This window comes from Plodia interpunctella, chromosome 19 (assembly GCF_027563975.2).
Source record: "Plodia interpunctella isolate USDA-ARS_2022_Savannah chromosome 19, ilPloInte3.2, whole genome shotgun sequence".
Classification (NCBI taxonomy): Eukaryota; Metazoa; Arthropoda; class Insecta; order Lepidoptera; family Pyralidae; genus Plodia; species Plodia interpunctella.
In genome coordinates this window covers 816,470-831,312 of record NC_071312.1, presented here as the reverse complement: position 1 = coordinate 831,312, position 14,843 = coordinate 816,470, and the positions used below count along the sequence as shown (strand labels likewise).

Sequence of the window (14,843 nt, the reverse complement as noted above, 5' to 3'; positions counted from 1 at the left end):
CCTTTAGGCGACTTGAATAAAACCAACCAAGTAACACACTAGAAAAGAAGAAAATTAAATATACTCACTTTCCAAACACGTTGCTTTTACAATACGACGTGTTCTTGAAACACGCTGTATTCTTGCAATAGGCTGTGTAATGCCCGCCTTCCATGGACCCGTAGTGATTGGAGACAGCGTATAAATTATATACAGGATTACTAGGACAATGTAGCGAGAACTGTCTCATGTCTAATTCGTCCAAGGGAAAATCTATATAAGTCTGTTTTTTCCGGTATGTATTGCACATATAATCCTTTGGATCTACGTAAAAACGTTTGAAATGAATGACTAAAACTGGGGGTAGGCGGGAAATGTCGAGTTTCTTGACCGCGTCCCGTTTTTCTTTGCAATTCGGACAGTTCCAACCAGGTATCGTCTCGCCGTTTAGGTACAGTTTCAGACAGTCCTGTAACAATATGTATGAGAATATACATTTTGCATAAATTAAATTCATGAGAATTACATGGCGAGAAATTAATTCGCTTCATTGAAAAGTGAGCTTTCATCTAAAGACATATGTTAGGTACGTTGACAGCTAATTTGTCTAAAGTACTAGCTGCGCCCCGGAGTTTCGCTCCCATGGGAATTTCGGGATAAAAAGTACCCCATGTGTTATTCTACCCGTGTACCAAATTTCATAACATCGGTCCAGTAGATTTTGCGTGAAAGAGAAACATAGACACATAAACACATCCTCACAAATTTTCATTTATAATATATTACATACATACATACATTTATAATAGTAGGATATGATGCCTACAGATGACGCTACAAAACTTACTTAACAATAATAAAAGTACATTGTCAAATAAAAAAAAATATCAAAAAATACTTACACTAAGAGAACATCTATTAGCATTGGCCGGTAATTCCAATGAGAGGTTCGAGAATGATTCATATGTGACGCTCTGTTTGCCGCACGTCGTGCAGCGCACTGTGGACTTGATCTGGCCGTAGAACAGTTGGAGAATCAAGCTCTCTTTCGACTTTGTATACTCGAGCCATGCTTTCTCTGATGCCGGTAGACTGTCCTGTTTGTGGAGAAGGGAATATTATGTTGAAATCAAATAATCTGGTTAGTTTTATTTTGCTATAATACAGAAATCGTAGTCAGTAAATGATTATCCTTACATATTATAAAATTAAGTTCCTGTATGTTTCTCATTGGTTGGTCTGTCGCGTCTGTCTGTGTGAATGCGTTAAACTCAAAAACTACCAAACGGATTTGTATACGGTTATCACTAATAGTTTACATAATATATACCTAAATCTTCCTAAGGAATCACTGACGAAGGTTTAGGTGTAAAATTTATTATCATTTTACCCAAGCTCTGCATATGTATATGTGCAGAGCTTGGGTAGAAGAAAAAAATTAAATTACCTATGTGCGTAGGGTGAAACAACTAATATTATCTCAATTACAATAATAAATTACACCTTAAATATGTTCCGGCTTCTGTCTCAGTTAGTTACACATAGGTGAATCGTTCTTAGCGATACATTTTTGTATAAATTTTAATTTCCGTGCTTATTTTTCGTACATTAAAGTTATTGCAAACATACAAATCTTAAAGTAACTACTCTTAAAACAGATTTCGAACGGAATGAAACTCGACGAAACGAAGAAAACAGCTATGATCACATTTTCTTGGCCCGAACTACAAGACAACGAGCTCGAGCATGATAAATCTTGTTTCAAACTGGCGCTCTGCCATAGGACGAACGAAAACATATAAATTTTCATTTAATTTTCGGGATTTTACTGATAACTTTGGAGTTTTTTCCGAAAAACTTGGAAATAACTCCAAAGTTATCAGTAAAATCCCGAAAATTAAAGTCATCTCGTCTGAGTGTGAACGATTTTTTTCCAATTCCTTCTTATCTCTGACGACCTCGGTGGCGCAGTGGTAAAGTGCTTCCCTCTGAACCGAGAGGTCCCGGGTTCGATCCCCGGTCGGGTGATGATGGAAAATGATCTTTTTCTGATTGGCCCGGGTCTTGGATGTTTATCTATACATGTATTTGTTATAAAATATAGTATCGTTGAGTTAGTATCCCGTAACACAAGTCTCGAACTTACTTTGGGGCTAGCTCAATCTGTGTGATTTGTCCTAATATATTTATTTATCTGAGCAAGCTCTCGGTTGCATTCCAGGTTGTGACGCCTCTCATAGCGCCCGTTTATTTCCACTACCCAAAGGGAATAACCAAACATGATATTAATTGAACAATGTCAATGTGTTGAATAAAATCTGACACCAGTGCTAGCAATAACACACTCGAAAAGAATGAAAGAATGGAAATATAAAGGAATATGGAATTGTGATCGGATATTTCAGTTCTTTTTGAAGTGAAAACTTCTTTAGCGGCGTTGTGCACTTTTTGTGATGGGTAAAAAGTGTAACACGTGACCTAATCGAAAATTCATAAGACGTTAAAAATTAACAACGTTAATATTCAAGTTTTCACTTCTGCTGGCACTGCCGGAGTGCAAACCGTTTTTGGTTTGGTTTTGATTTTCGTCACTCACTTCTTAAAACAAAAATCAAAATTTAATTATAAAAGGGTTGTGCATCACTTGTGTTACTATTTTTACCGGCAACATTTATGCCGTGTGATATTTCGCCGAGGTCAAGGGCGTCGGTCACCGCTTGTGTCGATAAAGATAAGGTGACTAGACGTAGGAAATGGCTTGTGGTGGAAAGGTACACTGCCGCTATCGACAGCGGGTCAGACGATTGGGTGCTAAGGGGACCCTATTAAAACTATAAATATACTATAAATATACTAACTATAAATAGTAATGATTATAGAGTAAAATTTGTGTGTAAGATTTGTAAAGATTTTTTATATTTTTATTTTAATTCTTGAGTAAAAATTAGGTTTATTTTTTCATCTATACTATTATTATAAAGAGCTAAGCGTTTGTGAGTTTGTATGTTTGAGGCGGTTCTCCGAAAATACCGAACCGATTTAAAAAAATATTCCACCATTAGAAAGGTACATTATCCAAGATTGCTATAGGCTATATTTTATCTCAAAATTCCCGCGGGAGCGAAGCCTCGGGCAACATCTAGTTAATCAATGAAGTAATTCAGAACTCTATTTCAACATGTACATACCACATGTGAAGTAGAGTTATGAATTACTTTATTGATTAATGAGAAAAGGAGAAACCTGTTTTATCGTGAATGTTAAAAAAACCGTAGTAATAGTATTAACGATAAGCGATAACTATAAGTGAGAAACCAGTTAGGAACACTAGAATTTTATTTTATTGTATATAAACGTTGTGAACGTTTTATCTAGTGGAGGCACACAGATATAGGAAACGGTAACTAGATGTAAGAAAATAATGAGAAACTTATGAGGATCCTGTTGTTATATACGTCTATTTATCTCTCTCTTTCTCTCTCATCTGAGCACATTTCCAGTCCTTTACTGCATAAAGGTTCAGAACTCTGTGTTAGATAGGAACATAGGAATAGATCTCGTCAAGGACATACTTGGCAATTGATAAGCTATACTAGTTACCCATACATATAGCGAACCCTAAGCTTCGACGCTCAATGTCTGTGGAAGAGACCGAAATGGGTAACAATTGTAGGAAACATTTCGTCACTCTATCTGTTTCAAATTCCAACTAAACATACCTTGTTTGGAGGCACGTTGAGAGTAAACTGTAGATCCAAGTGTAGCCAGTCCATTAGGATGGTGAGAAATTCGTGAGAATCCTGTTGCTCGCAGCCGCGAAACGCCCTTTGATGTTTGCCGACTTCGTTCTGTAATAAAAAACTATTAGAAATTGATCTGAAGTTTGGATCAATATATTGGAAATAACATCGATAAGAACCTTGCTCTTATTTAAGAATCTTGATGAATATCATAATGGAATAAACGATTTTTTTTGATTATTGATTGCATAATTATTATACAATAAAATTCACAGAGCAATCCGACGATTTCTCGTTATCTTGGTTTCGGTACAACGTAGCATTTAACTTTAACAAATATTTAAATATATTATGGCGTTTCGGAATAACTACTGTCGAAATATATGATCAACTCACCCTGAGATCTTTGATCGCGATAAACCTATATTGGCCGGACCACAAAGCGCGGACGACCGCCGCCATTTCTTCGGCTATAGCGCCGCGTGTGCTGTGTGACCTGGTGGGTAAAACTTGAGGTCAGGCAAGGTCAGATTTACACGTAAATCTAGAAAGTAATCTAGAAACGGTATTAAAGCTTACCGTATTACTGGAAAATATAATTTTCCTCACACAACATTGTACATTTAATTTAAGACTTGTTTCACCACTTGTTGATATAGTATCTGATAGTCTTGTAACATATCGAATAGATAGCGTTAAAAATTGGGTTAAAAGTTGTCAGATTACAGTATAATAAATTATCAATGTGATGAAATAGGCCTTAAATACTGTGAAGCTCTCGAGACGAAAATGTTTACCTGCTCAAGTCATAGAATATATATACAAAAAGGAGACCTTAATGGACATAATTTCACGTCAAATTTTAAATTATATATCATCTCTTATACCAACAAAGTACAAGCATTTCAGAACGACAACTGCTGAGAAGAAATGCCAAAAACCTTAAAGAGTGAGAAACCTAATTAATATGTTCATATTAATCAATTTTTCGTGTTTACTGTATATGAGTTTCTCGCCGGTCTAGTTAACATGTGTTTCTCATGTTTTGACGTATGTATCTCATCTGATACCGTGTGTTTCTCACCTGTTGACGTGCTCCAAGTACTGCCCGGAGCAGAAGTACGTGACAAGAATGCTGGTGTTGTTCAGACACTGGATGATGCTGTTCATATAGCAGGTGTTGCCTAAGTTTTTCAGGCCGGTCAGGCCCCGTTCCTGAACATGTCAATAGCTTATTAATATTTGTGTTTTATTAAGGTAACGAATGCTCGACGAGGCTGAAAAGATGTTTAATTGTAAACATGTTACATTTATTATATTCTAAATTTTGTTTTAGTTTATTATGTACTTATTTGAGTTAAATATTAATGTAGCCAAGATATCTAACGACTAAAAAAAAGGGAAAATTAACCACATTAATTATTTTGTTTATTTATTTATGAAAACTTTTCAGTTTGTCCGTAAAAGTTACTAAACTTATATTCCCAGGAATTCTAGTATTCTACATAAATGTGTTATGTTTGGATGTGTGTGGTTCTGTGATGATGTTTGTTACTCAATCACACAAATTCAATAGGACGGATTTCAATGAAATTTGGTATACGTGTACATAGGGTTTTTATCCCAAAATTATCAAAGGTGTAAAGCCCAGGGGCGCAGCTAGTTGTTACTAATGATTTTTATCATCAAGTAATCTGTATTAAAAGAAATATACTATGATCACTTACCTTCTTGAATTAGTCAAATGATGGTAGAATAAAGTGAGAAAATATTCCTTTTGAATAGGTCGTCACGTCTTTTCAAAGTCAAATTAAGTCAAGCCAAATCGTATTTGAAAGTAATTTTAACTACCTACTTATTAAATAACTTACAAGGTAAGCATCAAATAAAAGCACATAAAACAGAATAAGTTATTAAAATAAAACGCGTAACACAAATTTAATATTAAAAACCTTAAAAGCTTCTATTTCAAGTATAATAAAGAATTCTATCTGATTGAGTGTAGACAACGCTATGACCTCGTGTGACCTACGATTTACTACATTAGGCCGCGTACACATTGTTTGGTAAACAATACGATAACAGCGCAAAATATTGCCGATAAAATATGAGCGAAACGCCCTTCAGGCATAAAACTATATAGTGACCTTTCGTCTCAGTCGTATTTACGAAACGCTAGGATAGTTCAGCCCGGGGCAGTGGTTCAACTAATTACACCATGAGTCTTTTCTAGGGGCAGATGCCTAACTTTAAAGATAGTTGGACCACAGAACCTTTTGAGAGTCGATGAATTTATGACATTGACTAGCCGTTGCCCTCAACTCCGCTCGCAGTAGCCTATTTTTGACCTCGGGTCATTAACTATATCTATTGCAGATTAAATCAAAATTGGCCCAGCGGTTTAGCCGTGAAAGCATGACAGATATTTTGTTTTTTGTTTGTGATTTGATTTAAAACTACTGGACGGCATCCAGATTATATTTTTATTTAATGCACATCACAAATATAGAACAGTCAGTGAAAAAAATCACTCATGATTCTATATTCACATCACGTCAGATTGATTTCAGATGACGTGAATAAAATCTGACATCAATTCTAGCAAAAACAACTCGACAAGAAGGAGACAGGAAGTTAGCGAACACAAAAGTTTGTGAGGATGTGTGTATGTTTGTTACTCTTTCATGCAAAATCTACTGTATGGATCGTTATTAAATTTGGTATAATATAACCTGGAATAACACGTAGGGTACTTTTTATCCCGAAATCCGCATGGGAGCGAAGCAAGGGGCGTAGGTAGTACATTATTTATCTTTAGGTTCAACCTTTCCTCATTAGATATGTATGCTAGGGGGAAGTGGACACAGATATCCTCACGAGAATTAATTACAAAGATAACAATTTTCAAGAAGGAAAGACACTGTTTAAGGAAATTGATACAAACTAGTCGAAGATATGAATATACGTACTAGGAAGAGAGATATTTATACCCCGAGGCCCGATTCTCACTCGATCGAAGTTCAAATTTATTTATTTCCTCAATTTTTTTAAAGTTAAGGAGTGGTTTCATTTGTCTTCTCTATTTCGCACATTATTGTCAATATCACATAGTACCAGAGTGTAGGATTCCACGGGATGCAAGTCTGAGGTAACAACATTTGCGAAAACCAATGCTCATTTATTCCCTCGTCTAGCTTATGTTGTATTGAGGAATCATCGAGATATCGATTATGCATGCACCCATCAAAAACTGCTTTACTCGGTAATAGTGTATGGCACCGAAAATTTACCACAAAATTCTAAATTAATATAACTCTTAAATTTAAATCTATTTAAAAAGCACTTCATGTGTTATTATACTTTAAATGATTTCTTTAATGATAGACTCGGATAAAATTTAGTGCTAGTATACATTATAATTCTTTCTTTATTTTTGTTATTTGTAGTGGATAGCATGCTCCTCTTTATTTATTTATATTTGCATACCTATATTCGGTAAAACATGTAGGTTTTATTAATTTTGACATCAATTTGTATATTTGTAATCATGTTTTTGGCAAATAAATGTTTTCTTTCTTTCTGGTCTATTAAAATTAATATACATACAGTCAGATTGGTATGCAAACTCATGTGACGCAAGTAGGATTCGGGACCTTTCCACTAGTTCACCATCACCGTCAAAGATTGAGAAAATCACAAACAAGAAAAAAAAACAAAAGAAAGTATAACCTAATATATTCACATCAAGTTCGTATCCGACCTTGACCTTAAGCTTCGTGCCGCTGCCAATAAAAAATAACAACTTCCAAGAGCTGTCAATACTCATTGTTCTCAAAATAGCGAAATCCCTGTGAAATATCTAAAAAATATTCTTCTATTTTATTAAGCCAAAGAAGAATACAATTAGAATTAAATATATATATTAAATATATTAGGACAAAATCACACAGATTGAGCTAGCCCCAAAGTAAAATCGAGACTTGTTTTATGGGATACTAACTCAACGATACTATATTTTATAACAAATACGTATATAGATAAACATCCAAGACCCGGGCCAATCAGAAAAAGATCATTATCCATCATGACCCGACCGGGGTTCGAACCTGGGACCTCTCGGTTCAGAGGCAAGCACTTTACCACTGCGCCACCGAGGTCGTCAAGAAAAACAAAGTAAAACAAAATTATCAATTTTTTTCAACCAGCAACAGATGAAATAGGCTCTCTCTCTGTTTCTCATTCGTCTTCAGGGGTCATCCGTGGTTGATACGCCCAGTGAAGCCCAAAGTCATTGTAAAATGTGATTTTACAACCAGCCCCCTGCCTGACGTCAAGATCCCTTGAGAAAATTATTGTTACTATGTAAATCTTAGCTGCCACGTATCCATAAAGTGGTTTTGCCACCGCCAAATTAACGAATCAGCTCTGTTTTAAAATAACTTAATATTATGTAGAGAAGTGTATAGAATAGAATAATTTTGTTATATATTTACAATATTTTGTGACCATCACAAAATAAATAAATTTATGTTTTTATTTTGGCCACGTTAAATATTGCTATTTTATAGCACTACACTAATTAGATTTGAAATGTAAAGACAATCATATCTCAAGTTATTCCGCATTATTCTGTGCAATACCCGCGAATTTGCAACGATTTTGGATAGCTTGAAGTATCCATTGAATTCAGCTATAATGAATTTTTATGGTAGAGCTTCTTTTACTATTTTAAAATATATTTACAGCTTCAAAAATTAAATATAAAAAGTTATTTTTAGAAATAGGTTTGTTTTTAATAATCGAATATTATTATAATTATTTTTATTTCTATGTAAGATCGAGTGAAGGATATAATAAATACGTTATTATTTCTACAAGTTTGTCTCATTACGTGATAAAAATGTGATTATATTGCTAGTCAATCGTAAGATGGAATGATCGTGTTAGCTGTTATCATGTTTAGTCATTTTGTCTTCATCGTGAAAATCAAACCTTTTATTCATAAAACAGTTAATTTTATGTTTTGCCACTATCGCGCTTTACAATATTTGACATTGACAGAACGAGACAAAACATACTTTAGATGTACACTTTAACTTTTGTATGAATAAAAGGAATGGTCTGAAAAAAAAGGTCGAAAACTTACACGTCGAAACAGCCAAACGATGTGATTCTGCGAGTACTTTAGCCTGACCTTGACCTTGAGAACCATATTAGCAGTGTCCAGAGGTATACATCTCTGCTCGTATCGCAGAATTATGATAATTTACCAAACGTCCTTTGTTTTTTATGTGCACTTTTCCGCGTCACACTTTTCCTTGATAGGAATTTTGAATATTCATACACAAGTGTTGTTCGAATTCATGAAATACATTTATTTTTCACACTGGCAATTTTGTTTTTCTTTATAAATATTTCTTCATAAATATTGATAAAACTTCAAACTTTTTAATCACAGACGATGTTTCGTATATTTGGACAATGGAAACGCAATCACTAATAAAAAAATAAGATACAAAACAAATACGGTGGATATAACACTCGCGACGTTTTTCAGCATTTGAAATTTCGACTTTAAAAGTATTTAAATAGAACCCTTTTCATTTACACAAGGTAGAGTGAGAAATGTACGTAGCTTTTCTTTACGTGTGTCTATAAGCATAGTTGTGTAAGAACTAAGTTTTCACGTGGCTTGTGGGTGGAGGCATAGAGACGGGGGTTGTAGGGGTTGGGCGGTGGGGTGACCACGACGGGCGATGGTCGCGGAATGACAATGTTTTATTTTGACGTTAATTAAAACTGAGGTGCTTGCCGGTATTATTACTAATTGGGAAATGGAGTTTTTAATAAAAAATAGTAATAAATTGGTCGATTCATTGTGGTTACCAGCTTGTGACTTTATAAAGGGGAATTACACAGTGCATGAAAAATGATTTTTTTTTAAAAGGGTGAAAGAAAATGAAATTGAGTTGTTCCAATGTCTTCCATCGATTACTTGGAATGTTTATCAGTTCAACATTTTTTATTACAAGTTTACTTTATCTGAAAATTAGGGACGACCGTGTGAATTGGATACGAAAAAGTAGGAAAGCGCACCCTGGGCTGCGAAACTAAACGGCTGAAGAAGAAACATCATGGTCACCGCCACGCGTACAGCACTCAGTTGTTTGATTGATTGCGCTGCTGCCATTTTAAATGAGAAATACGCAAGCGTTCTTGCGACGAACAAACTGAGGATAAAACGTAGATGTTATTCAACCTCAAGTCGACCTTTGTGATGATATTCTATAGAGTAGTATTTATGGGTTATTCCGAACCTAACCCAATATCGTAACCCGGTCGCGGGTTAGGTTAGGAACTTCAAAAAAAATATATTATGAACCTAACCCGCTTCCTAACTTGAACCGACAGACAATTCCTATCGTAACCCAAATTGTGATACAAGTAGGATTATAATATTACCTATCTCATCTTTCGTTGAATAAAAGTTATAAATATTTGGCAAATTAAAGTTTAATGATCACAAAAATTATTACGGGTTAATATTTTGGGTCAGGTTCGGAATAATCCGCATTTATTGATACATACTTAAAGTATTACGTCTATATCCATCCGAGCTGAGAGTTGTGAAACTCAAAGACCACATTTAGCTGTACGCTGGGATTGATTATATGATAGCTAAATGTGATAATTGACGTCTTTGGAGAAAAGGCTGCGGTGAAGTTTGTTGCGCCGCTTCTTCACATGCGCTTTGGAAGTCGGCAGTAGACTTGGTTTATGCAATTTTTTTGACGTCGACAAGTGATGTATGTGATCCTAAATTGAATGAAGAATTTTGAATTTTATTTGAGATCAATAAGGTACGGAATCGTAAAAAACAAAAAGTATCATGGCCTCCGCATTAGCCAAATCTCAGAACCATATACTGCATTATGTTATTTTATTAATTTCCTTGACGGTAAACCCACAATTATATCAAACACGCGGTCAGCACGCCACCCCTTAATTTATAGCTTTGTTACAAGTCAAATGGAATTCTGAAAGGGTACAAAATGGCGTATAAACTTTATTATAGTTGTAATTTCTAAACTAACTCGACACGGAGTTACGCTGTCTTGGGGATTTTAGGATAAAAATAAATAAATATATTAGGACAAATCACACAGATTGAGCTAGCCCCAAAATAAGTTCAAGACTTGTGTTATGGTATATTAACTCAACGATACTATATTTTATAACAAATACATATATAAACAGACCCGGGCCAATCAGAACAATATCATTTTTCATCATGACCCGACCGGGGATGTTCGATCCGCGGTCGGGTCATGACGGAAAATGGCCTGGACACTGAGACCTCTCGGTTCAGATGCAAGCACTTTACCACTGCGCCACTGAGGTCGTCAAAAAGCACCCTACGTGGTGTACTTATTGTCATTAAGGAAGTAAAAAATGATTTGATTCACCTCAAAAGGTAATAAACGTGAATCTATAGTTTATAGCCCTTTCCCTTGATGTTTACAATCTGAGCGGGAGGAGACGCAGCTGGCTATGCTACGTACTAGAAGCAGCAAGCACATTCTAATTGTTTTTATTTCACTCTCAGACCAGCATGGGTCTTATACACATCAGAGTTCTAAATAATATTGAGAAAATGTGAGAAACGACGAGAAACATAAAAAGATAACCACAAACGAACGTGTTAGAATACTAAAAATATGTATGTTTAAAACACAAATATCTTCAGGCGATTCGCGACGCGGTTACAACCACGCTATCCCACTACTGATGCGTGGTGGTAACCGCGTCGCGAATCGCCTGAAGATGTCCAGCCATAGTTTTAAGGTAGTTAGGTATATTTGTGTTTTAAACATATTTTTTAGTATTCTAATAAACGCAATAAACCTAATCTGTTATGTTGCGTGCACATGTGCCAACGCGTGTTGGTAGTTTGGGTCGTCGACCACGTGCGTCGCAGCTTACAATGTTTAATATTGTTAGCGTTCTTTGTTGCCAATGTCTCTATCTCTTTCATACACGCGTATCATAGACTTGGCTGTGATTTTACGACCGGCCGCTTGACGTCGAGGATGAGGCCGCTTGACCTCTTTGGGAATGCTACTGTTGCCAAGTTCAAGTATGAATTGCCAAGGCTATGTTTAGGTATATGATATGTTAAGCGTTGCCCGTGGTTAGCTACTGATCAAAACTGATATAGTTTCTCACCAATTAGTCGAAGTAGCCAATGGAGAAAAAACTAAAGTAATGGTGTAATCTAGATATATATATATATATATATAAAATATTACTTGCTATAAAATAGAACTTAGTTTGGGACTAACTCAATGTGTGAATTGTCCACATATATCTATTTATCTAAATAATAAATTACACCGTTCATTCTAATGCTCATGTTTAAGGTTGTGTTCATTTGCGAGCTAATAAGCTGGTAATAGGGGCACGTTTGTTGATGGCAGCTGTCCGGCTTCCGAGCCTTGAGGCACGCGGCGGCGTTACGTCACTGGGGACGGTGTGTTCTCCGTTATTTACTAGCGGCCCGACGACTGATTCATTTTATATTATATAATAAATAAATCTATTAATAAAACTGTGGGTGGAAGATATTAAAAAAAAATTATGGGGATCTGTATAATTTTTGTTTGTTTGAGAGAGAACAATGGAAGAAACTTGACCGACACGAGCCTCGCTTGTAAATTACATGATGATGATGTATGTATGTTTGTTAGCACATCATGTAATTTGTTGTGGTTTTCACACTTCTGTAACGGTTGGTCTAACTCTCTGTCATGCCTCGCGTGTCGGTTACATTCCGGACAGTAACGCCGCGAAACGCGTCACAAATAAACCTAATTGTGAAGATAAATAAATAAATATATTAGGACAAATTATACAGATTGAGCTAGCCCCAAAGTAAGTTCTAGACTTGTGTTATGGGATACTAACCCAACGATACTTTATTTTATAACAAATACATATATAGATAAAAATCCAAAACACGGGCCAATCAAAAAAAGATCATTTTACATCATGACCTGACCGGGGATCGAACCCGGGACCTCTCGGTTCAGAGGCAAGCTTTTTACCACTGCGCCACCGAGGTCGTCAAAGATTCGGTTGCTATTGTTACCTATCAGCAGCCAAGAATCAACTCCCTTAGTCGCCTCGTACGTCAGGATTACTAGGTATAGAAAAAGTGCATGAAAGGGGAAGAAAAGCGTTATCTTCTCTCCTTTGCGTCGCCATCGGTCGATGCACTTCTGACGCAGAATGCGTGCGTCATAGTGCAGGAAATCTTAACGCCAACTGCACTAGGGCTTACGGTATTATTTCTGACTCATCACACAGGCAAGTACAGTAATATTGTCAAATTCAAACTTATTTATTCAATTTAGTCTGATATTCATCAGTACATCACTTATTGATGTCAAAACATTACTTAAACTAAGTCTACTGCCGGCTTCCAAAGCGCAGGTGAAGAAGAAGCGGCGCGACAAACTTCACCGCAGCCTTTTCTCCAAGGACTTCAACAAACAGATGTGGATAATATATTTTATATGTCGTATTGTGTCTCACTGTACTGCGCTATTATCATCAATGCTGGGTAACTGGACGCAACACTACTCATGGATATAATGTCAATGTTAAAAATTATTGAGGGAATCTATTTCAAAATAATGGAAATAGATCGGTCGACTGATAACATAGCATGAAAGTCTTTCTGTCAGTTCATAGTCACATCATTAAATGTCTGCATGATAACAATTAATGTCTTAATTTTTAAAATCAAAATCAAAATCAAATCATTTATTCAGAAATTAGGCCTTCACAGGCACTTTTTCACGTCATATTCTAAATTAAATGATGTTTACCAACGCTACAAACTACTAGCATTTCGGAACGACCACTGCTGAGAAGAAATGCCGAAAGAAACTCATTCAAACAGTGTTGGTCCCTATTATGCCAAAAGGGCTTACCATTTTTTAAATATAAATTTATGTATAATTTTTTATCAGTAATATAACAATGTAAGTACACAATAAAGTACATAGTCAAAAGGTATACTGAAACATATTATGATTGTGATCAAGTGCTGATGAAAGGAAAATATATATATACTTATATATATATGCATAATTAACCAAACAAAAAAAAAATGTGAGTATGTAATGTTTATGTGAGTAGTTCAATGTTCGCGTTCAAATATCTAGACTAGAAACAAGTCAAGTACAGCGCGCCAGAACTTCAATGAGTAAGACTATGTACTTGGGTTCAAACGCACAATGGTCAAAAAAATCGTTATTAAGTAATAGTCATAATTTAAAAATTACCAAAATGCGCAAGTCCTACTTGTATTAGAGATAAAACACACAAGCGTCAAAATGTACAACAGTTAAAAAATATTCTAATACAATAAATCCTGAAAATTTTAAGGTACAGTCAACAGCACGTCAACCTACCCAACTTCGTTGCAAACCCGCCGCTATTCCCGCGCCATAGAGGTTAACACAGAGTAACTTGATGTGCTGTTGACTTGTACAAATGGATGAAATATGAAACCAACTCACCACATCTCCCCAGACAGGCTGGAAGTCCCTCTGGTAGTGTTCGTGCGAGGGCGCGATTTTACAAGGTTTAGTGCTGCGGTCCACTTGAGGGACGGATATATCCTCTTCTGACGGTACCTGGTCACATTTTATTAATTATTGTTTTGGCTTCTAGTGACCGTAAATATTACTCTCCAATTTTTTTTTTCGTAAATATCTCCTATGTACAGATATTATAGTCCAGTTACAGTTTTATTATAAGTATAGATTATAGTGGCTAATAGTTTGTAGCTTTGGTTAATATTATTCAATTTGGAATACGACGTGAAAATGTGTCTGTGATGGCCTAATTTGATAATGATCTGATTTTTGATATTTTTATTAACTTTTCAACAGTTGTCTTCATTTTTTATTTGTATGTGTATGTGACACATCCTTTTAAAACTACACTTAAATTATGACATGAAAGTTGTTAGGACTCCAGTGGTAGTAGAACCAGTGACTTCTGCCTAACTGAAACGGTGTTCCCATATTTTAATTTGAATAACCTATATTGAGA

The 14,843-nt window shown here is 35.5% G+C and overlaps 1 protein-coding gene across 2 annotated transcripts in view; it reads right to left on the bottom strand.

Moving 5' to 3' along the window:
- Positions 1–14,843, bottom strand: part of Usp8 (Ubiquitin specific protease 8) — a 32,593-nt gene that overhangs the window by 4,616 nt on the left and 13,134 nt on the right. The window contains exons 13-18 of one of the 2 annotated variants that reach the window (XM_053759431.1): positions 14,306–14,422; positions 4,804–4,934; positions 4,116–4,215; positions 3,699–3,827; positions 882–1,076; positions 69–448 (exon numbers count right to left, since the gene is read on the bottom strand). In XM_053759431.1, coding sequence (XP_053615406.1) covers positions 69–448; positions 882–1,076; positions 3,699–3,827; positions 4,116–4,215; positions 4,804–4,934; positions 14,306–14,422 — 1,052 coding nt within the window. Of the gene's footprint in view, positions 1–68; positions 449–881; positions 1,077–3,698; positions 3,828–4,115; positions 4,216–4,803; positions 4,935–8,865; positions 9,513–14,305; positions 14,423–14,843 lie in introns of those variants that run through there. The other variant, XM_053759432.2, reaches the window with a different exon arrangement.